The 23,061-nt window shown below is 41.7% G+C and overlaps 2 protein-coding genes across 4 annotated transcripts in view; both read left to right on the top strand.

Moving 5' to 3' along the window:
- LOC119648266 overlaps positions 1 to 23,061 on the top strand; it is a 327,059-nt gene that overhangs the window by 293,016 nt on the left and 10,982 nt on the right. For 2 of the 3 annotated variants that reach the window (XM_038049920.1, XM_038049918.1), the window contains exon 8: positions 21,040 to 21,216. In XM_038049920.1, the coding sequence (XP_037905848.1) occupies positions 21,040 to 21,216 (177 nt within the window). Of the gene's footprint in view, positions 1 to 21,037; positions 21,217 to 23,061 lie in introns of those variants that run through there. The other variant, XM_038049919.1, reaches the window with a different exon arrangement.
- On the top strand, positions 2,662 to 3,238 carry LOC119648267 (cuticle protein 16.5-like). The gene is made up of 2 exons (XM_038049921.1): positions 2,662 to 2,776; positions 2,845 to 3,238. Exons 1-2 carry the CDS (start codon positions 2,765 to 2,767, stop codon positions 3,160 to 3,162), a joined length of 330 nt encoding a protein of 109 aa, XP_037905849.1. The 5' UTR covers positions 2,662 to 2,764; the 3' UTR covers positions 3,163 to 3,238.

Raw genomic sequence — 23,061 nt, forward strand, 5'->3', positions numbered from 1 at the left:
GCTACGACTGCCTCTCGAGTTCTTCACTCTACTTCCAGGGCGACTTGAACAGCTACAAGGTCTCCAGTTAAAAACACTGAAAGACATATGTGTCTTAAGTTTCTTTTGAGAATAACACAAGTTCTTGACTTATCACAAGCGGAATCCAAAATTACCTGCGTACTTTCTCCTTACAGACCGCGAATCTACCCCTAATACACCCAAAGCTCTTGAACCAGCGGTGTGCAAATATTATCTTTGGAAGGTGCCCTTGCAATTACTGCAGATACAAATGTTGCATAGTGGGATTTATCTGGGCTATTTTAGTGTTGGTCATCGGCTCCGTTAGTCCTTGTAGCTCTTCGGAAATGTCAGATTGTTATCCTCCTCCTCCGATATGGCACTTTCTTGCGTTTCGTCGTCCGAGTTGAGCTTTATAACGTCTAAGTCAAGATCGTTCAGCTTCTCCTCTTCTGTGGGCAGCAGGCCCACTTCCCTGCTCGGTCGTGCCCTTTCAGCCACTATGGCATCCACGATTCCTTCGGGGTCGTCGGTAGGCTTTCCACTGCATGTATCTTCCCGAGTCTCCTTCCTTGGTTTCTCCCTGTACACGTGCACAAGGTATGTTACCAATCTGTAATTGATGAGGCCGTTGCGACGTTTAATTGCCTCCAGGGATCGTTCGTTCACCTCGATCATGAGGGGTTTTCCTTTACCCTCTTCCTTGCTTCTAAAAACTCTCCATAATCGTAATTGAAATAGAGGTATAGAAGCTTCCCCGTCTCAATTGCTCATGCTTTAGCAAGGTCAACCGTCACGATGTGTGCCCCTGGTATATTATTCCCAGCACATGTCGGCACTCCTGGTCATGTGATTCAGTGGCAGCGCTTCAAGGACCGTAATCACAACGATGAAAAGTAACACCACTAGTGAAAGGTTTGTAGACGTCTACAACATTCACCACCTCGTCATCTCGTCATCAGTAACACACTGTTCGAGAACGATGCTACCACCTTTAATAATTTTCAAATTTATAAAAATTACTGATATTCCTTAAAATTAATGCGCTCTGTAATCAAGTTGATGGCGATTCATTATGATTTATAATCAGGTTGTGTTTATAAATCTGTATGTTCGGAGCAAATACCACCTGTAGCCTTTCGGTCTCGGCTACTCCGAAGGGCAGAAGTGGGGTCTGAAAAGCTACCGCTACTCTGCGAGGAAACCGTCGGTTATTTTTTAATTTTAGAAAAGTGAGTACTTGAATGGTTCGAGAACGAGAATGTAAGAATCAGTTGCTCCTCAGAGACAGTACAACCCAAGATTGAGTAGATGGAGACCCAAGACCAACGTGTATTTTCAAATGAAGTATTTAATATTATTTATCTTTCAACGTATATTAAAAAGTGAAAGAAAGTCAAATCATAATCCAGTGGGAGTATAAGGAAACCGCATATCTTTAAATTCCTACTATCTTTTCACTCGAGAATGGCTTATAATACAACGTTACCGTTAGAACCTAATTATCCATCTAAAATGGCCAAACAATTCTAAAAGGAAGCTGTGAAACACAGTTCATAGAAATGCTATTCCCAACAAGAAGGAGTCATACCAGGAAACAAATTGTTTTATTTTGCGCTCCATAAAAAATAAAAATCCCACACTTAACGAACATTGATTTGAATATGTTCTAAAAAGATTTACAAACTACCGCTCCAGGCTTCCTATTTTGATCCCTCAGCGGTATATTAACACCATTTCCTGGATGTTGTTTTTACTAACACAATCTGAGACGATTTTTAAAAATATGATTAATTTTTTATTGTTGACAATCGACAGTCGAATTCCGAAAAACTAGAATAATAAATTAAATAAAATTAACATTAAAAATCATACAAGCTGCCCTCTGAATAACCACTAAAATTTGATGTAAAATACTCCGTTGAACAATGTAAATTTTCAGAAAAACTGGCGACTGAGCTTTAGTATTTAATTTTCCGAAAGAAAGATAAGGCAAATGAATCTGAATGCTATCATCCGGAGCTAGTTTCAATTCAAGATGATAACAGGAACGAAAAGTATTCTCTTTGGGGAACTCCACCCCAACCCTTGTAGTTTGACCTGGATATTTTAAATTACAATATTATAAACATATATGAGTTTGTGTAGAAGATACACCTTTGCGTCTTGGCCTACAGATCTGAATTCTGCATTAAATCTAAAACTGATCACTCTAGCAATTTAAATTCGATTAAGTTATAATCCTAACATACCATACACTGAAATATAGCATGGGGTTGCCAATACATTCGACTTAGACTGCACTATTCATAACTAGACTGATTCTTCTCTCTATAATTATAATTGTAAAAATTACTATGTCAAATACTAATAGTCTTTACACTATCAAATACTTTAACAATAGTTTAAGAGGTCAATTCATCAGACAGGAAGAATAGCTTTCATATTTCGTGCTGACGAGGTATGTGTTCACTATGCTCACCAGAAATTTGCAACCCAAATTGCAAAAGAATTCAGTTAAACCCAAATGCACTTGACGAAATTATGAAACTCATAGCCACGAATCAACAGCGGATTAGCAAATTAATCAATTGCAACTGAGGCCTTTCGATAGTACGCTCGAGATACTCTTTGAATACTAAATAGTTTGGTTGTCTCGTAGCAATCCCAATTCCTATAAAAAGCAATGCGTACCGCAGAAACTGTATCACAGCTCACATTCACTTCGACTTGAAGAAGCACAAAAACCAAAAACATCTTCAAAATGTTCAAATTCGTAAGTTACCACTTTCTAATGTTGGGTTTTTCTGGATTCTGCTTTGAATAAAAAATTCTGTTCTATAGATCGCTATCTGCTTTGCCGTCATTGCCTCAGTAGCTGCTGCCCCAGGTTTGGCTCCATTGGCTTATTCAGCTCCACTTGCAACCACCTATGCTGCTGCCTACACTGCTCCACTAGCTGCCGCTTACACAGCCCCAATTGCTGCTGCCTATGCCGCTCCAGTAGCAGCTGCTGCTCCAGTTATTGCTCCATATGCCTCCAGTTACAACGCTCATGCTATTGCCCATTCAGCCGCTTTCCCAGCTATCGCTACCTATGCTGCTGCTCCAGTAGCTGCTCCAATTTTGGCTGCTCCAGCTGCCCGTCTTTTACTGAAGTAAATTTAGGTGGAGAATTAGAAATGTAGCCTGGTAGTCCTTTTTGTACTGTGAATAGGTGAATAAATTTTTCAACTTATCTTGTGTATGTTATAATGAAAACAATTCGAAAAATTAAAATACGAAAACTTGAAACTCGTCACAACAAACAGAGGTCAACAAAGGTTTTGTTAAACGATGCCGTTAAGATTGTATTTCGCTCCTTTCCACTAAACTCTTCCGTTTCCGATAGCCCTCTTAAATCAAAATAGTTAAAAATAGGGTTGAACACCAAATCTTGGCTAAGTTAGCCAAGATCATAGGTAGAGTCCATAAAGTTCCTGGAAGAAGAATACTTCAAATATCCGTCGATCGCCCAGATCGGAGTTCCAAATTGCCTTATCTTTGGGTTAATCGTCTTTATCCATATGCAGTCATATCCGGGTACCGCACAAAGTAACCGTCTACCTACCCAGTATCGGGTTTCGGTTAATTCAGCCTATTGTTAAGGATATTCTAAACGCTCCATTATTCTTTGAATTCGCTGCGTTAACTGCTCGGAATCATATATACGCGATCATCCCAGAGGTCCATGTCAAATAAAAACCTCTGAAGTGTTAATGTTAAAGCTCCTCAGCCATACTGCCCACTGACCGGTAATACCTTCAGTAGCTCTAATTTCCCGTTCAGCGTAAAACATGTAACAGTGTTCACCCAACTGAACTGGAACACTGGACTGGACACGCCAGTATGTGAGATTTTTACCTTATCTCCCACACCCGCCGCTCCGTAGAGCCACCATAGGGTGTTACATAGGGCGGAATTGATTCAATTTAGTTAGGTCTCTTTTTTCTTAACGCGGCCATGTTAACCCTTACTTTCTCTCCAACCTCTCCTTGTTTTTTTCTGCATCTGGAAAAGGAAAAAACCTCGTTAACTCGTCCACCAAGATGTCAATCAGCATCATTCTCGAGATGTTGAATGCTGAATTACCTGAGATGGTCCCGAATGCAGGATACAACCTTAAGACTATTCTTCTGTAGACTCCATTCAATTTATGTACATTAGATGAAACTGGGGCTGCATAAAGTAAAATGAAGCTCATCAGTCTGGCAAGAGCCATATTCGATAGATAGATTTGTCGCAAGCATACTGGACGCGGTGCCCAAAGCTAAGCTTAGCATCTATCATTACTCCCAAGTGTTGATGGTCACCTTGAAAGTAATGATATAATTCCCAGTTCTAACGCAAGTAAAATTTCCTGTACGGCGCTTGAAAATGAGAACTACTTCCATTATTTCGTCCGCAAATGACAGACCAGCACTTTATATCCAAGCCTTGACAGAACTAATTACTTCGCATGAATATAACTCAGCTTCATCCAGATATTTGCCAACCACAACCAGTTCTATGTCTGGAAGATTATGTAAGTACACCATTGATATTGAGCACAATAGTAAGATACAGAGTCCTGTGAGACACCTGCGAAGATGACTTGCTTTTAAGGTCCAACAGAAACTTCTCTTTTGTAAATATCTGTCGACAATGGCAGGTCTGGCTTTCTTAATCCATTCTATTATAGATTACGCGCTCAAACATTTCTTGCCCTACCACTCTCTAAACCGCTCATCTGGGTCAGTGGCAAGGCGATCCAAGGTTCGCCAGTTTTTAAGGTTTTGTGTGAAACAAAACCTTATTAGAATCGATTCGATGTCTGTCTGTCTGTCTGTCTGTCTGTCTGTCTGTCACACCCGATTTATTCGGAAACGGCTAAACCGATTGTCACGAAAATTGGTAGGAGTATGTAATCTGCCGTTCCCTTTACATGCAGCAACTGACGCCATTTTGTGTTAAGTTTAAGGGGGGCTCCCCATACATGTGAAAGGAGGGTGCAAAATTTTTTTTCATAAAATGTGGCCATGTGGGGTATGAAATGAAAGGTCTCAATTAGTACTTTTCGAAACTGGTTCAATATTTGATATTGGGTGAAACATAGGAGAGTGAGGGCTCAAAATATGACCCCCAAAAAGTGTAACAGGTCTCGTTCTCAGAACCTATCCAACCGAAAAATCTGAAAAAAATCACAGTGGTGCATCTCTACGAAATCTAGGCGTCAAAATATATCCGGTTCCGATATCTGCACAAATAAAGTTAATAATAGTATATTTTCACATTTTAGAAATTTACCCGGCACCCCCCTCATGTTCATCCCAGAAGTACAAAATTTGGTATGCGTATAATAAAGAACATAGTGCACAGTTTGGTCAAGTTTGAAGAAAATCCAACTATTATTGACAAAGTTATAGGGGGTGAAACTTTACCAGTTTTTGCGAATTTCGGGCACTCTTCATGCATGACTGCATGACGTCATCATCACATATCAATCCGTCAATACCACAACCAAATGAGTTCTTATGAATGGGGTCCCAAAGAATTATTTTGTTTTAGTTTTTTAGTCATTTGTATATGAATATCAATTGTGTATGTAGGTATATAGTATATCCGTGCTAATGAACTTTGTGGGTAGTGCCTATTCAGATAGATATAAGAAGTAAATCGGAAATATGGGTACGATCAATTTATATACGTGCATATATGTGTACGGTATTCGGAAATAGGCAGTTTGTTTGTTTAGGGTGAGCGTAATATCTATGGCTGTAATATGTACGTATGTCTCGTAGTTTAGAAAAATATGTAGGAGTATGTTGGATTTGTAGCTATATACGGGTAGAAAAATGTGCGTTGAAATTTCTTAGATAAGATGAACACAAAACCTTTATACCCGAAGCGCGAGCTTCCGGTATTCCAACTTGTTTATTTACACCAGTAGTTCAACCTTTGCATGGACATGTCGAATGCTTTGGTTTGCCTTATTAGGCTGGCCTTAACATACCTTCAAATATGTATACTTTTACAAAACAAATTAGCATCCTTCTCACTTTTGCTGGCGGTTCTCTTGCAAATGTAGTCCACGCTGTCACCACCAGTGTAACGTTGACTGCACTCTCTAAAATTAGTTCACTTGAGGGCCACACTTTAAAATCACCAGTAATCACTTTGGACTTCCTCACCTTAAAACGAGAACAAGGTTATCAGGGATGTCCTCAAATTCCGACAATCTAGCACTTGGTGGGGGTAGCATTGGTACAGCTTCCCAACCAGACCTTCATATCGGCGCTCTACCAGACGAACCTGTGACCCATACATTACCGCCTAGGCTTCTATGGTATTCAGTTGTACTAGCAAATTCCTCCTCGGCTTTGAAAGTGATCTTTACAAGCAAACACTGGTTACTTGCGATATAGTTTGACAAACTTAATTTCTAAGTTCCAGGCGTTTGCTACTTTTCTATTTTTTTCGTAGTTTAAAAGTCAAGCAAGAGAGCAATTAGCTTTACCTAAACTCTACACACTTACACTTGCCAATTCGAACATAAGATCCCCTTCCTGAGTTATTTGGATCATGCTGACATTTGCAGATCTTTTAGTAGCGTGACCAAAAGTGACGATAGGTAGTAATCGGTCCATTAATATATAATATAATATAATCGCCAACACGGCAGAGGCAACACATCAGAAGCTGGACGAAACCACCAGTTAGCTTTTTCGAAAAACTTGGATGTTTCACCGAAAAAAGTAGGGTCCAAAAGAAGAAACAAGTCGCTTCCAAAGTCGTCCGGCCCGTCATCAAGTGGATGCGGACTCATGACTTCCTGCATCTCCCTTAGGTCTTCTAAATGGGAATTAGCTTTAAACTCTTTCAGTACAATTTCTCTTGCCCGAGGTAGCAATCGATTACTTAGCACCTTTGCTATGTTCTTCTCCTTTTTGTTCATGGTTTTTGTTTTCCCCTTCCTTACTGATTCTTTAAAGGATCCCTCTGTTCTCCTGCAACTTTTTGTCTGGTCTCGAAGCAGTTAGATGTCACTTTATTCCTCTGGCGGCTTGTAATAGCGCTCCCTAAGCATTCTCACCGTGACCGTGTTTTTCGTCACGTTTTACACGTTGTATTTGTTCTTAGTAACCTTCTCCAAACTCTACGAAGACTAACACTTCAAGATCCTGTTCTCAATAAATGCTAGGTCGAGAGGTATCAACGGTCGGATGCCCACTTAGCCACTCCTGTTCTATTGCTTTTCATTTGGGTTTTGTGTTATGGATATCCCCATAGTCAAAGAATATGTGGGCTATGAATGAATTGACATGCAGCGAGTGATACAATTTTATGTTGCCTTTAAGTGGAAGAATGCAGATACATGCGAAAGAGGGATGTACAATTTTTCGAATTCAACATATGCGCCATGACGTTTTTGGATGTTAGGTGCTCCCCAGTAGTATAATAGTTTCCATTTTGGCCCTTGAACTGTGAAATAAACTTGCGTTTACAACATTCGGTCACATTGAGCAATATAGTGAACTGTCATGCTCAGATTGATACCTGTCTGTCTATCCATCTGTCTATTTGCTTGTCTCTATGCCTTTCTGCCTTTCAATCCCACACACTTCAGAAGCAGAAGCAGTTATTCCTGTTGACACGCATTTAATTGAACATTGAAAAATGAGCGCAAAGAGCATTAGCATAGAACAGAAAGAGCATTAGCACAGAACAGTATGTTCATGTTGGAGATCTAAACTCCACATAACCAACGATCCAAAGTGATATGTTCTGTACAGGAGCATGCGGAACGGAAATATCACTGTTTCCTATTGATCAAGCTTTCAAGGTGCTTCTTGATGCATTCCAGGCTCGCAACAAAGGAAGCACTCCAATTGATGCATTCAAATCAAATGCCCCTCTTCGAAATCTTAACGATCATCCCCTCCTCCCACTTACTGGAAAATATCTCAGATTCCCAGAAATTACGAATGAGTTGAAGTAACAACACCACAGATACTGCAAGGGTTTAAATTAACAATTCCGCGGGCAGCAACCCGTATTTGCGTGTTACGGTGGCTAGTCAAATTATCCAGAAAAGATAGAATTTTATCAGCTATCATTTCACTCAAACGGCCTTGTCCGGAGGACGTGGAGGAATTCAATGGACTATGTCATCTTTCTTCAAGGAACCACTATGCTAATGACATCTGTTTGTTCTCGCACCTTGGCTAAATGGCTCTTGATTTGAAAAGAGAGGCAAGTAGAGTTAGGCTGAAGATAACCACTAAGAAAACCAAGGTTCTCAGTTTGACGGGTCATCGCACTCTCTCTATCTCTCTGGGCAGAGCATCGAAGGCGTCAGTCAATTTGTATATCTGGGAAGCGTGGTTTCTGCTGAACTAGATGTCGCTGGATGCATTAATAGCGCTAGATCTGCTTTCGCTGACTTGTCTAAAATCTGGAAATTCGGTTATCTCAATACCAAAATCAAGTTGCAACTATTCTATGTAAAATTTATTTCTGTGTTGCTGTATGGGGATAGCACACAGAAAGTGAACTCCATTGTTACTCCAAAGTTCCAAGCTTTCTTCAACACGTGTCTTTGTCATATCATCAGATTATGTTGGCCTGATACTATTTCAAACGAAGAACTTGGTCGGCACATAGTCACACGCCATGTGATCTGAAGGTGGCGGGGACAGGGGATAATTGCATTGTTCGCTCCACCATGCACTGGGAAGTTTCCCAAAATGATCGACGAGTGGGGCGCCCCAGGAGTACTTGACGCAGAACAGTAGAGGAGGGGTGAGAGCATCTCAAGAACTCCTGGGGGAGCTGAAACACATTTCAGCGAATCGTGAGCGATGGCGCGTAGATGTACTTGTCGCGCTAGGCCCCACCAATGAGTAAATGGCCGCCATCTTTATATTATACGGTTTAGAATACAAATGCTTCTTTCACTTCTTCAGTTGCTCATGATCGTGGATGAGAAGGCTGCCGTCAATGTTTCTCCTGCAATCATTGGGAGGCCACCTTTAACCCCCACAGGAGAAAGTTTACCATTTCCTGGAAGCTCTCTCGCGAGACGGTATACGGTAGCGAAATCGTTGCTATTGACGGCAACTTAAGCTCTCCTCATCAATACAATGGTGCAATTTATTTTACCACAATAAACGGTAACAAAACTATCCATTCTTACTTTCATTTATCTGACTCAACGTTCCCGTATTTAGCCAGGTCTTGTGATATCCTTTGCGTCGCGGTCGGCAACTTCACCGGAACCAGAAATAAAACGCTTTTGATGGTGGGCCAGTGCCCATCAGTATTCGTGTCGTTTGCGCAGCAAGAAAGTTTTGTTACTGTTGGACGACAGCCGGATCGCAAAAGCGGCCCGTATTAAATTTATGGGGTGGACACTCTGTTCCCCTGCTAGTAGACACAGTATCGGCACGTCTACGAAAATAAGTAACCACTAGATAATGGCAACTTTTGAGGCCAATTTCAGCTCCCATTTTGTTTCACACATGCAGAAGACAATTCCAGAATCTACTTCCGATCGCGATATGGTCGACCTCATTAAATGTTCGTAGCCAACTGATCTTGCCACATACCCTGTGCTCAAAAAGGGTGCAGCCGATAATGAGGCTATTACAGTTGTGGAGGTTAACTCGGTTGTTTTTATGTTTACATGACCGAGCAAGGTATTGTCAAAGCACACCTTGGCATTCAGATCACTCATCGCGATCACAGTATCCTTTCCGGAAGCCTCTTTTGCGCGGCGTGTAGTTAATGCTTCTCTTCTATATTGAAAAATCTCCGTTAATGGTAGTACTGCACAACTGCAATGCTCTTTAATCTTGACGGGAATTTCGTAGTGAGGCTCTTGTCAGAAACCATCTCCCAGGTCATGAGAGCGCGCCTTGTTGTATCCAGTTGAGGGAACAATATAAAATATCTTCCCATACATGAGAAAATGTACATTTAAGAATCAAAGATGAGTTTTAAAACTTCACCTCTGCCCTGAGCGCGGCGTGACCGAAGTGGTTCGCAGTTGCTCCCAGGGCAGGGGTGTGGCAGCGTCTGATAAGTTGCTTCTGCGCTGGTAGGAAGCCTTTAATTTTTTAACCTTTGGTGGCAAGCCCAGAAAGATTAATCCGTGAATCAAAAAGAGTGGGGTAAGTTGCTCTCCATTTCGTCCGTGCTGACGCCAAATGGATGCAGACTTAGGACTCCTCAATCCCTCAACAAAAATTGTATTTCTAGCTCTGGCTAAGGTTTGGTCTGAAGTGTGGGCGGATTTACGTTTGATATAATTCGGATCCATGTTGTGTTTTACGAATTATAGAAAGCTGCTCTCAAGGCAGAGGGCAGGCAACCTTGCCAGAGCGAACTTAGTAATATTAAATCCAAAACTATAGACTGGGGAGGTAATCACAAAATGTCAATAGGAGAAACAGGCAATCAGGGGGCTACCAGACCGCTCTCTTTCTCGCAATCGGCGCAAGAAAAGCTGAACATACGCCTGAAAATTCTATGAAAGTTATAATCCTTTTGCAACAGAGCAAAAAGGCGTAGAAGAAGCACAAGTATAAATGCGAATCGAGAGGCTAACTACTCCGAGCATACCAACCACTTCAAGGAAAAAGTTGTTTAAATACATGCATGAATTGTTAATTAAGACTTGATTCAGAGAAGCAGTGACCTGAATTATCATAAATTATAATCTATAATTACAAACAGTAAAGTGGATTTTTCAGCAGCCTCACAATACTGGATAGGTTTATGCACTGAACATAACGAATGAGGTCCATATATTCAGCATTAAATTATGAATATCCCCGGAGAGGATTACGGCCCCTATCTCAGTAAGCAAACTCTAATCATAAATTGTGAAATCTGGGAGCGGGTGGTGATGTTATGTATGTGTATAATCATCTCTGCTTCAGGGACTGCCATACAATCTATTCCATTAAAACACAATCAGATCTGCAGCCTTTGAGCCAGTATTCAATTGGTCTGTTTCATAAAATATTAACCACAATACGCCATATTGGGATACCTTCATCATATCAGAATAAATTTCTTTCTAATATTCCATCTATCTTGAATATCTTGACGAGACCCCATACATCATTATGCAAAGCAAACCCGCAGATTGTAAACAGAATTCTCTAATTAACAAGACCCAAATACCGAACATGCTTATCCTTCAATCTTGCGTCCCGTCTACATTAACAAGGATTCACATGTTCCCAAAACTCTAGACTTTCGTGCGTTGAGAAAAACACAGGTTGAAGGTGGAGGTTTCCTGTCATAAGGCTATCCGTCATACGAGTATTCAATCAACTCTAATTTCGCTAAGGTTCAGTTAATCCGCAACGTGTACCCAACCCCGAAATACTGCCAACATCATCATTAGAAGAACAAAGTACAGTCAAAATCTTCAAAGGTGACATGAATCTTTGGATTTAATCATGCATTAAAAATTCCACCACGTTTCCAAACGGAATACAAAAAACATACGCACAAACCTACATGTATTTCGCAATCACAGCAGTAATTACTTTAAAGATTTTTTGCATAAACTCTGAGATTTTCAGAATTTTAACGTTTCATAAATCTGCATATCATTAAGGCAAGGTAGAACGGTTAGGTTGTCAAGTGAGTAAAAAAGGGTCCGGGCACACGTACTACATACGTAGAAATCTTCAGCGTTCACGACCTCATCCGCCCACCTCCATACTTCGCTAATACAGTCAAGGATAATGGGTGAAGGGATTCGAACATAATTTGCTAGGCATCTGATTCAGAGAAGGTGTACAGGTCCTTTAGCCCAAGCCGAGTTTTCTGATTACAAATTAATGTTCGAGACCATCAGACTGAACAACTCTCAGGCATACAAGCAGAAATAATTAGTGCGAACTTATAAATTCATGAGCAGAATGATGTGTTAATATGTAAAAGCTAAAAGGTTGAACATATCCTGCTTATTTTCACCCCAACCTGCCTTTGGATGTTCACTTCATTTCGTTTATGAAATTGTATTGGTTTCATGGGGTGAGGAAGATGGGCCTCTAGTGGGAAAGTAAAAGGAACGAAGTTTTTCTAATTTGTTCATATGGTCCGCACAACTTCTTTCATGCATGGTATTTTTAGATAGCGTTGAAAAAGTTCGCATATTTTAAACTTGGACAAGATTCTCACATATCTCCCGCTGTTCGGTGTATAAGGAAGCTGCCATTCACTAGTACGCCCAGTTGGGGATAATTCCCTGATGCGGGAAAAAAATTGCACAACAGTTCGCTTTTAGCTGAACAATTTTGAAAGGGCTTCCACTGTGTGCACTTACTGTACATATTTAAGTACTCAGCCAGCAACATGACATAATCATTTGTTCAGGAGCATTGCCTGTACCTAACCTTCTCCTTAGCATATAGCCCCATATGGAATTGAAAAGTTGCAAAAATAGTTGCTTTAGCAATTTTCATATTCTCCTCGCCCCGCGCATTTCAACCCTGTACCATATATGTACAATTCGCTTTCAGAATAGAGGCACAGTCACCCCGGTGGGTATTACACAATCATCTACAACCGTCCCTCTCGAAAGCAAAATTGTGTAGATTGCGGCATTTAACTTTTTTAAGACCCATCCCCGCACTTCAAAGATTTCTTCTTCTCTTCTTGATCTAGATTTTCATTTTTCCCAGTTGCAAGTTTCCAACTTGTGAAAGCAACATTCTAAAAAGGGACTAGAAAAGAAGGTCATCAGCCAGCGGTTCGCGAGTTGTTATCCTCTCTTACTTTTTCCTTGTACCTACTTTACAAAAGTACCACTACTCCCAGAGAGCCCATACTGCAGGACCTTGTTCAATTTTCGCTAACCCTTCCCACGTTTTCACCGTATCCTTGTACAATTTCATGAAAATTTTCCAAGAGGGCTATGAAAACTTTCCATAACAATGTTGATTTTTTCCATTCCATAGCAACACTATTGTAACGAAGTAGTCCTGGCGTAGATGGGAGCAGATAGCAGCTCCTTAGCACTCCGCGACTGCAGTTGTAATTGCTGAAGGAAACTTCTTCATTTCCGAGTTCTAGACCTTTTTACTATGTGCTGGTCATTATAATGTCATCGTCGCTTGGAAATTTCGTAGTTTTCTAGTTTCCCATTAATTATGTTAAAATTTTCCACTGGAGGAGGCGAGGTCAGAGTAATTTAAGATTGCTTTCCATCGTGAGAATGGATGCAGCTGCGATGAGGAAGTTAAGATAAATCTTTTTGCAAGAAATTTTCATCCAAGCATGACATTCATCAATTAGTAAACGCTGCAGTCATAAAGAATCGAAATTTGAATATTTTCAGTTTAATTTCATTATCAAAGCTTTGTCCCGTCGAGTGGATTATCCCTTTGTTTCCATTCGGTAATTGTCAGGTCTCGGACTAAACGCTCACGGAATAATCTCATTCATGGAGAAAACTGTCTTTAAGCTTAAGATTTTCGTTGCTTTTAGAAATTAAATTCAATTTTTTCACCAAGGAATATTCAAATTTCGGTATTTTAAGCGAAATATGGTATTAGCAGGATATTTACAACATTCGGTCACTAAGGGTTTGATATGTGGTACTCACCTTTCTGGGAAATTCACCACTTATCTAACCAATGCAACATCGATGCAGACTTGGGAGGTTTCGAAAAAAAGGGATTGTGTTGTGTATTGGGATAGATTGGATAGCCATCGTTGAAGTTGGCGATCATAGTTGCTGCAGCCTTACACAAAATTAACTCCATTTATAAGGTTCCATGATTTGAAAACTGGACGAACTGCTCCACACATAAAGATCATATGGCAACAAACTTATTAAGAGCGAAGAAATGCTTGGAACGTTAACTGATATGGTCTCTCTCTCTCTTTTTCTTATGGTCCACCAAATTCTATCCATATGATACCAACCAACGCTCAACGTTGCTTCATAGCCCCAGTCTACATCGTTCAGATATTAATCAAAAATTTCAATCACGATGTATAGGTTAAATTTCTGATCTTTAAATATGTTATGGAATTGTGTTGGTCCAGTTTTCCTGAATAAAAATAGAAAAAAAAATTAATACGCACTCCAGAGTAATGGGTGTAGTAGCGACCATTGAAATGTGGTACACCACCAGTTACCTCAGTGTAGAAGCGTTTGCTGGGATAAAAGGCGCTAACCACATCTATGCGCCACCACTCGGTTCAACTGCATGGCATACCCAGCAATGTAATTGCCGCCCCACCTTAAAGTGTGACCTATCCACCACCACTTCCGCTCTACCACCTTTACCTGCCTACCTTTCCAAATTGAGAGCCATTTGGCTAAGGTTCATGACCCATTGAAAAAGCAAACAGATGTCATAAGCGTAGTCGTAATGTTTGAAGAAAAAGGTCAAAGTCCACTTCCTCTGGACAAGACAGCATTAGGAACGTCATCGATAAGAAGGAGAAATAGTAGCTTTGACAAGATGCAACTCTGGCGGACTCTACCAGGCGCTTTCGACCCCAAAATCCTCCGATATTTTACCTCACTCCCTGTTCACACTATCAAAAGCATTCTCGCATTGTTCCAAAATGATCTGTTGATATGGTCAATGCAGGAGAAAGCCAGCCTGCTCTCTGTTGATCAAGCTTTCGAGACGTTCTTTCCAGGATTACTTTAGCTGTTATCTTTACAAACGCAGGAAGCACGCAAATACCCCTTCAATTGTCACACTTAAAACGGTTGCCCTTCTTTGATCACCCCCTTATTACACTCTCTAGGAAATGTCACAGATTCCCAAGAGGGAGGCATCAGTTGGGTCAAAATTTAGAACGCCAGCCACCGGCTGACGTCTGCGAACTGTTGGCAGGCTTTATCTCGAATTGCGTTGATCGAGATGCATTTATGCATCCCAACTTAAAACAAAGCCGCCGCGGGCTTCTGTGAAAATCGGATTGCCTGTGAGGATGCAATGGACCAGAGGATTAGCCGGCATTACGTTAGAGAACGGGAGGGCGGAAGGGCTGGCAGGGAAGGGCCTCCATCGGCAGTCCTAAAAAATTCTGGTTTAAGTCTCTTCATTGAAATGTTGACTGGTCGACACCCTTTTAACTATCCGAAGAGGGCCAGTGTACAGTTGAGTTAACGATTTCTTCATCGACTCAACGTGCAGAAGAACGTGCGAGCATGAACTGAGGCCTTCGTGCACGATGCAGGAAATGTATTCTGCTGTTTCCATTGACCATCCGATGCAGGCGTAATTCTTACATATGCTTCCACAACTATGGGGGAAGCTCGGACTGGTTACCTTCATTGTCATTGCTGATACTGTTTGCGAAACATTCATCCAGCAGTCAGAGCGCGGATTCAAACGCCAATTCCGCTGGCGATATGCATCTGCTAGATCTCTGGCCTGGAAATAGAAAGGGCTGAACTTTGTTCCTCGTATGCCTTCTGATTTTAGACCGCTGGCACTGAAAATTGTTCGATCCGCGTTGTAAACCGCGATATGTACCTGAGGTGAAAGACTTGCCGAGCAGTCTATTTGTCCGCCGTGCCTGAAAACGCATAGATGACGCTGGTATATACTGTTAGCAGCTCATGGTCGAAAGTACTATAGTTGCGCTCTGCCTTGGATAATTTCCGCTGCTAGAATGCGAGCTTTAGCCACATGTCGCCGTATTTTGTTCCAAAACTGCTCCAACCGCTGCACTAGATGAGCCGGTTGCTAGCGCCAAAGGCTTACTAGGTTCGAAATAAATCACGGTTAGTTAGTTAGTTTAGTTAAATGGGGGGAGCCGCAGCTCCGAGCACTCAGGCCATTATTAGGCCCATTGTACTATCCCCGTAAGTTGCCTATTCAATGGCTTCCCGCCTACGGTGTTCGCAGGCTTTAGCGAATCTGAGAACATTCTCAAGAGGCAGAGAGTGTGCAGATTCTTCATTGAAGAAAACCTTGCCAAGGTGTCTTCGTCTGAGATCTGAGGATGCCGGGCAGCTGCATAAAAAGTGCAGGGCAGTTTCCTCCTCCTCCTCACATTGGCTGCACACAGCCGAAACCACTACCCCAATCTTTTCCATATGGTAGTTTAAGGGGCAGTGTCCCGTCAAAAGCCCTACTAGGGTTTTCATGTCCCACTTCTTACGGGACAACAAAAATGCCGCTCTAGTGGCCCTAGGCTCCTTCACAAGGATTTTCGCTTGCCGGCAAGAGTCCAAATTTCTCCACTCGGTTGCGTGAATCCTTGCAATTTCACCTTTCAGAGTAGACTTGACAGTAGATGGTCGGATTCCAAGGGCTGGTTCTGGGCCCACCATTGTGGATCCAGACCCTCGGCGAGCCAGTCTATCAGCCCCCTCATTACCGGCGATGTTAGAGTGCCCCGGCACCCACATCAGGAATGTTTCGTTCAGTCGGCCAAGTTTCAGCAGCACCTGATGACAACTCCACACCAACTGGCTTGATATGTTGTTGCCATCTAGTGCTGATAATGCCGCCCGACTGTCGGAACAGATTCGAATGGTGCGACCCCTCCATTTTTGTCGCAGACATTCTTCTGCTGCCAATGAAATGGCATATATCTCCGCCTGGAATATGGTCGTCATTTTTCCGAGGGGTCGGGCCAGTTCTATAATCGGATTCTCCGAGGACACGCCTGCACCCGATCCATCCTCCGTGACTGACCCGTCGGTGAAGATTATTAGGTCTGTAATCTGAAAAGACTCATGGCCACTTGTCGACCATTCTTCTCTTTCGGTGATTACGACAGTGTATGTCTTTTCAAAGACGAATCTGGAAACCATATGATCGGTCGGCATCAGGGCTACCGGATGTTTTTCAAGGAATTTCCAGATAGACGCATGCCCGTTGGATTGGCCGCCTTTCCACGCCCCAATGGTATCGAGCCTATATGCGTCGTTGGCTGCTTTCCGTTTCACCTCCAAGTAGATGGGGGATAAATTTAGGATGGCTTCAAGTGCCGCAGTCGGCGTAGTACTCATTGCTCCAGTAATACTTAGGCAACCAAGTCTCTGAATCTGCGTTAGCAGCTTCCTGCTGTTAGCAAAGTTCAGTCTTGGCCACCAGATGATGCATGCATACATCAAAATGGGTTTTATTATGGATGTATACATCCAATATATCCGTTTAGGTGAAAGTCCCCAGGTCTTACCTATCGCATTCCTACAGCACCAGAGCAATCTGCAGGATTTCTGGTATTGTTCCTGGATATGATGCTTCCACGTTAACTTGGAGTCGAAATGTACTCCTAAGTACTTGACTGTTTGTGCCAGCTGGATTTCCGCCCCTGCTAAGGTGGGTAGCGTATAGCTGCCCCACCTGACGTTCTTAGTGAACATAACTAGTCCAGTCTTTCTAGCGTTCACCGTGAGTCCATTGCGGAGGCACCAGCTGTGGATTACATACAGAGTTGCATTCAAGCGGTCACATACTGTGTCCGCAAACTTGCCGGTAATTATTACGGCTAGGTCGTCCGCAAATGCTTGCGCGAAGACTTTTTTGTCCTCCAGGAGCCACAGCAGGGTATCCACGGTTAAACGCCTAGATAGTGTGCTGATTCCAAGTGATTTTGTTACTATCGCCATTAGATCTTCCAACGAATAAATCGTGTGGCGAGGTTTGCAGATTCGCAACAAATCATCGGTAACAATTTAAATCTCCCATAAACGTTCACAGGTCTTTAAATGTGATGGGTAGCGGGTACAACCTGGAAACGTGACGCTGTTGAAGCAAATCCATTTTGATTTATGACGTGACCCAAGAATTCCACTTCAGGGACTCCAAAAATGTACTTGAACACGTTGATAACGATACCTCGGCTGTTAAATCGCCTGAATAATGCGCGATAATGCGACCAAAATATCATCTACGTTCGACATGCAAAAATCAAGCTCACAAAGTGTCTCCTCCATGAAACGCTGGAACAATGTCACTACGATTAACAGGTTCAACGGGGTAATGGCCGTCGTCCTTAAAATATAGTCCTCCGCGATCGGGATCTGATGAAAAGCCTTTTATAGATTGATTTTGTTGAAAACACGTTTACCCGCTAAATCTACGAAAATATCGTAGGTATCGATATTGTATGCAAGCGGCCGAAATTCCACCTTAGCCGCCGCCAAGAAGGCTATATACAGGAACAACAATCCAGTGGCAAAGGAACACGGAATGTCATTGTGTATATTTAACCCATGTGGCTAATGTATTGGTGGGTCGGTGTGTTGATGGTTTCCTTATGTGTGTTTGCCCATCTCATCTGACAAGCCATAAACAGCTATACAATGCCACATGCCTGCAACCATGCGAGTGCATCTATGAACTGCAACACATACAAGGCCCTAAGACCAGACGTAACGCGCGGAACTTTTCTCCCACAGTTGCCGTCGCAGTCGAAGATGCGTATTGATTTCTCCCAATAAATTTTCGAAGAATGCGCTAGAAGTTGAATCTCTTGTATACAGTGATTTTGGCAGCGGCTAGCTTCGCGGGCGTGAACCGAACCGAAGGTATCTGAATGGTGTCGCACCGCATGGTACCGAGCTCAAACAAATTCAAGTCAATAACTGCCTATGGATCCTATGATAACCGGTCAGCTCCTTATTAGGTATCCGACATCCTTTCGATGATTTTATCTGACGGGGACCTGCGAACTGCTGGCAGGCTTTATCTCCCAACTTCAAACGGAGCCGCTGCGGGCTACTGCGAAAGCTGGATTGCTTGTGAAGATGCAACGGACCAGAGAATTAGCTGGCACTACGTTGGAAAGCGGGATGGTCTGAACAAACGTAAATTAAAAATCTATCAAAGCACGTTGTCGCCTATAATGACATAAACTGCCTGGAATACTTGTCATTTCTAGTTCCATCATCTCACTTTTTACTTGCGTTTACCAGCTCGCAAAGGCAAATTTCGAATGACATTTCGTATAACAACCGAATTCGGCGTAGCAGAATGTCAACTGTTGTCGAATTCGGTTGCTAAAAAATTCCATGTTCAACGAAAGCATAACGAAATTATCGGAGGGAAACAACTCAAGAAGTTTGACCATTATTGGTAATTGCATTCACTTATTGTAATATTTCAAATATGCCGCCTCATATGCCTAACTGACTTAAAGGATGAACCCACATTAGAAATCCTTTTTTCACGTATGTTTTTTGATTTTTTTGGTCAATCGGTATTCAAACAAATTTTGCATTACATTAGTCATATTCCGAGAATCTGATTGGTATTTTTTTTTGGAAAATTTCAACCAAGAATAAAAAAGTTATGCGACATTATTCCGCTGAAGGTCATAACTAGAGTTCTCCAGCTGCGGTATGTGTAGCGACTCCAATTTTCACCTGAAAGCTAAAAGCTTTTAATTTTACATCATTAACTTATTTCCTATGAATATGTACCTCAATGCCGGTGAAAATAATTAAAATCGAAGATTTTGCAACTGTTGAAAAAAAAATTTTCAATTTTAATCATTTTTTTACAAATAACGCAAAAAGACACCCTTAAGATCATCATCCCGAATATTGGTTCATATTCTTGGCAATTTTATAAAGTATCATACCCCAATTTTCGTAACAATGATACAGTTACAACAAATTAAAATGCATTCGTAGAAAAGTCTGACTTCAAGTATTTATAAATAAGCTGTTTGCATTGGACTGCAAAATTACGTAAGGTCATAAAGCGACTACATCCTGATTGCTCGCCCCTGAACCTGTATCCGATAAGCGTTCGCTTAAGTATGTTCCCTTTTCCAAGTGCTTCAGCCTGGGATCTGATATTAAGTATTCTCCCAAATGCCTCAACCTACTTTGTACAAATGCCGTACTCTGCCCCAGAACATGTGTGGTGGTTTCATCACCCACCTCGCAGAATCTACAGACAATGTCTGTAAAAATCCCTAGCTTCCCCAGGTGATAGTTTATCTTCCAGTGACCGGTGATTATTCCCACTACAGGTTTAGTTAGTCAGAGTGCTTACATTTCTGGATAATAGGGATAATGATATACCTCTGAATAGGGCTTGAATGTTAGCTTACATTAACATATATGCCAGTCTTGTAACATAACCTCTCTCGCGCCTGTGGACTATCTTTCCCGACTTCTCAATTCCCTTTTCCTGCAGCAATGCCGACATGTGTACCCCTTACAAACTCTATAATTTTCTGATGAATTACTCTGCCTCCTACGATGTTATCTTCGGCATAACCTCATTTTTCAAGTTCCCTTCGCGGAACTCGACAGCTACTTCCATTCCCCGATCTCTGAGATTATGCCAGTTCTATAGCTTGGTTCCTTTAAGTCTATCCCTAGCCTTAATTTCAAGCGTTAATTAAGCCACTTCCCTACTACTCCCTCTAAGGTCAATTATTATTCTATTAAGGGAAAGTCGCACCGCATCCTTGAAGAACTATTGTGCCCCAAGGTCAATACGTAATTAAAAACTTCCTCTTCTTCTATTTTTCCTCAAATTAAATAAATAAACACCAAATAGCATTATATCGGAAATCTCCTCCAACAATCAAAAGGAATCAAAATATAAAAAGATAGTAAACTAGAAATGTTTAATAATAAAACACAATATTATATATAGACTGTAAAAAAGTTATTGCTAAAGCCTACAGTATCATTGCCATTTAACACGTAATTACTGAACCGTTCAGTCCCCCTTCACCGTTGGTAGTCCAAAAAATATGCCACATTTTCATAAATTCCGATACCATCTATCATAAATAAAATGTCAACTTTTACTCCTCTAAAAACTTCGGAGAATACTCATCCCTCATCAGCAGTAATCATACTAAAACCATTTGACAAGAACCGATGAAAATGCGGAACATCAGCTACAATGCCCAATTTTCCATTATACTGCCGTCGTGATGTTTAATTAAGAGCTCAGTTCAACAATGACAGCCATAATACTTCACTATCTGCCTGTTCCCTATACATTTTGAATAATAACTTCATTTATCCTTCTTTTGTATCCTTTTCAGCGTGCCGCTATGAGAAGGGAACATGGTCAGAATGTATAACCGGACAAATGTCGCGAACAGACAAGCTAAAATCATCAAGCGACCCAACCTGCCAGTCAACACGTGTCGTTAATAAGAACTGTAATCCTGGAAAATCCAAGGATAAAAGCAACAAAGATCGTAAAAATAAAGATAAAGGTAAGAGGAACAAAGTGAGAGAAATTAACATTCATTTAAATATGTTAGCAGTGTAATTGGACTATATTAGGAATGATACGTATACTAAGTGTATCTCATTTTTCCAGAAAAAAATGTGAATTACATTAAGGTCCTCCTGCGTCCTGTCGTGCATTCACACAGCTGAATGTGAAATATACTAGGAACTACGTACTTTATCGAAGTTAGATTTCGGTTGGACGTACACTAATTCAAAAAGATGTTAATAAGTTAAAATTCCATGAAAAGGGAAGCAAGCTACGAACCCTTGTAATCTGATGAAAAGAAGCATACGCCCAGCAGTCGGAATATAGCCCGAACGAAGTATCTTGATTGATGAAACCTGCAAGTGCTTGTAAAAGGCTGTCTGTAGACCAAAAACGATTGTTGCCAGCTAGTTAGACCAAAGGGGGCGAGCTGCGCTTGGATGTGACATTGAGCGCTCAATTAAGAAACTAGACCATGCCGTTTAATGACCGGTTATACGGCTTCGTTCCCATCCAGTTTGTGCTGAAAAGCTTATCCAGTTAGATGCAAATCATCCCCACGCGAATACAGGGTGTTGACAATGTTGCGAGAGGAATGCCAGGTTTCCACCTCAAAGGACAAACAATGATGGTTAGACAATATTGCGGCCCCTGGATCTGCGACAGGTCGATATGTAGGTAGCTAAATCGAGCACGGCTGGCATTGTTGAGCAGTCTTACATAAAGCAGGGGAGCAGGGAGATTATAACGTTTGCGGTCAGGTTCTTATATAAAATAGAATGTCTAAACCTTCGAAAATTACCTTGCAGATTCTGTCGTGACCTAAGCTTCGCTGTCGACTTATAAGTTGAAGAAGCTAGGGCGACTCACGTACGAAAAAACACGTCAGTTACCTCATTGTCGACTCCGTTCACATAATTGAGGGAAATTTAGTGCTGCAGGATACAGTCCATCTGACAAACCTGTCAAGGGTCGATAGTCGGTGAACACCATGAAGAAACAACTTTCCAGTAAGCGCTGAGACTAATTAATGGTAGTAAAGCTAGCCAGCATCTCCAGACCGTAGGCACTGCAGCATTTCTCCGTTTCCGACAGGCGGCATCAATAGCACTGTTGGACTTCAGAGGCTCAGTTGTACTAGCGTCGCCGAGCACTGCTCTGCATGCAAGTTCTACCTCATACCTCTACGCTAGGCTTTCTTGTTCTTGGCAGGTGGCCCCTTGAGTATTTCGTTCAACGGTCCACCGCACTTGGAATACAACGGTAATAAGGACCGATGGAGCTCGACGGGCGTTTCTAGTTTTGGAAAATCTTTGGTAACTTCACTGTTCCTTATAGAGGATTTACTGGAAGAGTTTAGAGGTCCGCCTTCTCCTCTAGTCAGAAACGGCGCGAGCGAAAAAGATAGCGCCACATATGTGTGATTTCAAGAATTCTTCGAATTTTTCGTTAAAGTTGCTCTCACTTCGTTTCTTGCGATTGCATAGCGCACTCACAAAAACCAAGCAAAAGTCTAGCAATAATGAACATGCGACGTATAGAGACCACTGTGGTAACGCAATATTCAATGAAACGAAATGGTATCTGTTCAATAGTATCGTCGAAGGGCTTGTGGCTATTGTATCAAGAGAATAGTTGACGGTTTGATACCTCAATTTGTAAGGCTTCCTTCGCCTTTATTCTAACCTGAGCATCACTGACGTTGCATCTTCAAGATGTGGGGCATTTTCAATTCACAACATAACTTAACACGTCAAACTAAACTCGAAAAATAGAGGAAGCAACCGCACCGTAGTTTTACCTGTTCCTAAAACTTCCTTGTTGACTTGTTAGCCAGCAG

This window comes from Hermetia illucens, chromosome 2, assembly GCF_905115235.1.
Source record: "Hermetia illucens chromosome 2, iHerIll2.2.curated.20191125, whole genome shotgun sequence".
NCBI lineage: Eukaryota > Metazoa > Arthropoda > Insecta > Diptera > Stratiomyidae > Hermetia > Hermetia illucens.